This window comes from Myzus persicae, unplaced genomic scaffold (genome assembly GCF_001856785.1).
Source record: "Myzus persicae strain clone G006 unplaced genomic scaffold, MPER_G0061.0, whole genome shotgun sequence".
NCBI classification, from domain to species: Eukaryota; Metazoa; Arthropoda; class Insecta; order Hemiptera; family Aphididae; genus Myzus; species Myzus persicae.
This window is the reverse complement of record NW_019103262.1, coordinates 1-1,553: the sequence shown is the minus strand read 5'-3', so window position 1 is coordinate 1,553 and position 1,553 is coordinate 1. Positions and strand designations below refer to the sequence as shown.

The 1,553-nt window shown below is 27.8% G+C and overlaps 1 protein-coding gene across 1 annotated transcript; it reads right to left on the bottom strand.

The window, feature by feature from the left end:
* Positions 1-24: 24 nt before the first annotated feature.
* LOC111034100 lies at positions 25-1,528 on the bottom strand. Its single transcript, XM_022315134.1, has 4 exons — positions 1,201-1,528; positions 890-1,099; positions 542-737; positions 25-186 (listed from the first exon to the last, which is right to left on the bottom strand). Exons 2-4 carry the CDS (start codon positions 992-994, stop codon positions 38-40), a joined length of 450 nt encoding a protein of 149 aa, XP_022170826.1. The 5' UTR covers positions 995-1,099; positions 1,201-1,528; the 3' UTR covers positions 25-37.
* Positions 1,529-1,553: the final 25 nt, after the last annotated feature.

Here is a 1,553-nt window from a genome sequence, read left to right as displayed (position 1 = left end):
CATTATAAGTTAAAATAATTGTTTTTATTAATCAGTGTTAACCTATAGCTGAGTTATCGACATCAGTTTGACAGACATTATCTTGTATCTGAATCATAAATGACCATGTTTTAATTAAATGATTAATCCCAGTATTTTTGTCAGTTTCATTTAACATACATTGATAACGTGGATCGAGGAAAATTGCTAAAAAAAAAGTTTCAATTATTACCAAATACTAAATAGAGACCAATTATTCAGCAGAAAACAGCATTCTTAATAGGTAGTGAATATGTAATGTGTACACTGTTTTTAGGACTCCCGTGTACACTGTACACACAATAATATAATGTTTTTCTTTTATTATATAATTTTTAAAGATATAAACAAATATATAAGACATAAGAACATATAAACTTTTTTAAGCTTTTGTTAAGAATAAATAATGTTTTGGTAAACAGCAACACCACCTTACGAGTCTTTAAATTAATTTTTAACTGTAGGATATAAACATAAGGTATTGTGTATGATCATGATGATAATTATATTTAGTCAAACAAACCTGCCAAAAACACAGGATTCTTCAATAATAACACCTCACGCTGTTTCATAGATTTCAAAATCTGTTTAGCTAAAATGGTACCGTTAGACTGGAGACCATGGGATGCTTTAAGCCATATTCCATAGAAGTCACCTAGGTTTATGTCTTGTTTTTGAAGAGCAAGAGTAGCTATTTTAACAGGCGTTAATGCATCAACCTATATACAAATAATATATCTATTAGTTACTAATATATTCAAAAATTAAAAACTTTTAAATTTTAATAACAATCAATATTAACTGTATGATAAATAATACTTTTAAATTAAAAGTTAAAATAAAATACTAAATATTAAGTATAAAAACTTACTATGCTTTGAATAGAATCCCATTCACTTTTTTTTAATTTGAGTTCAGTATTAGTGCTATGATGGGCTTGGCAAAACTCTTTCAACTCTAATAATCTAAATAGCATATTAAAGACTGAGTTCCATTGTGTCTCATTATCTATTATAGCATACTTGAGGTTTTTTCTTTTTAGCCAAGTGGCATACTTAGGTGTTCTCAATTTTTTCACCACCTGATTTTGTAAAATAATAAAAAAATTAGCATAAATATAATCATTATACCTAATCATCTAACCAACATAAACATTATTAAGGTAAACTTTTAAAATTGTACCTTTCTCGCTTGAACTATGCAACTGGTGATTGGTGCATTTTTAAACCCTTCCAGAATACATAGTTGTAGAGTATGCACAGCACACCGCACACATGAAGTAATAGGTGAAGGACATATGGCATCAAATACATCGTCTTCAAAAGACTGAATAGCGATGTTAGCTTCATCTGTAAATTTTTAAGTGAATTTCATTTTTTTATATAAGATACCCAGTCATTTCACCAATATTTGTTTTGTGGTTTACTGCTATTGAGTGTTTAAGTGTGTGCAGTAATGTGATAACTACTTACTTTGTAGTTTGTATAAAGTTAAATTTTCAAAATCGAAGGTATCCATAGGTTTATTCATTTTTT

Excerpts from the sequence above, each read along its gene's own strand:
- LOC111034100 (XM_022315134.1), bottom strand. The coding sequence starts at position 994 with ATGCTATTTAGATTATTAGAGTTGAAAGAGTTTTGCCAAGCCCATCAT. Across the intron at positions 738-889 it reads GGGATTCTATTCAAAGCATA|GTTGATGCATTAACGCCTGT; the intron begins GTAAGTTTTTAT and ends ATTTGTATATAG. Across the intron at positions 187-541 it reads GAATCCTGTGTTTTTGGCAG|CAATTTTCCTCGATCCACGT; the intron begins GTTTGTTTGACT and ends CTTTTTTTTTAG.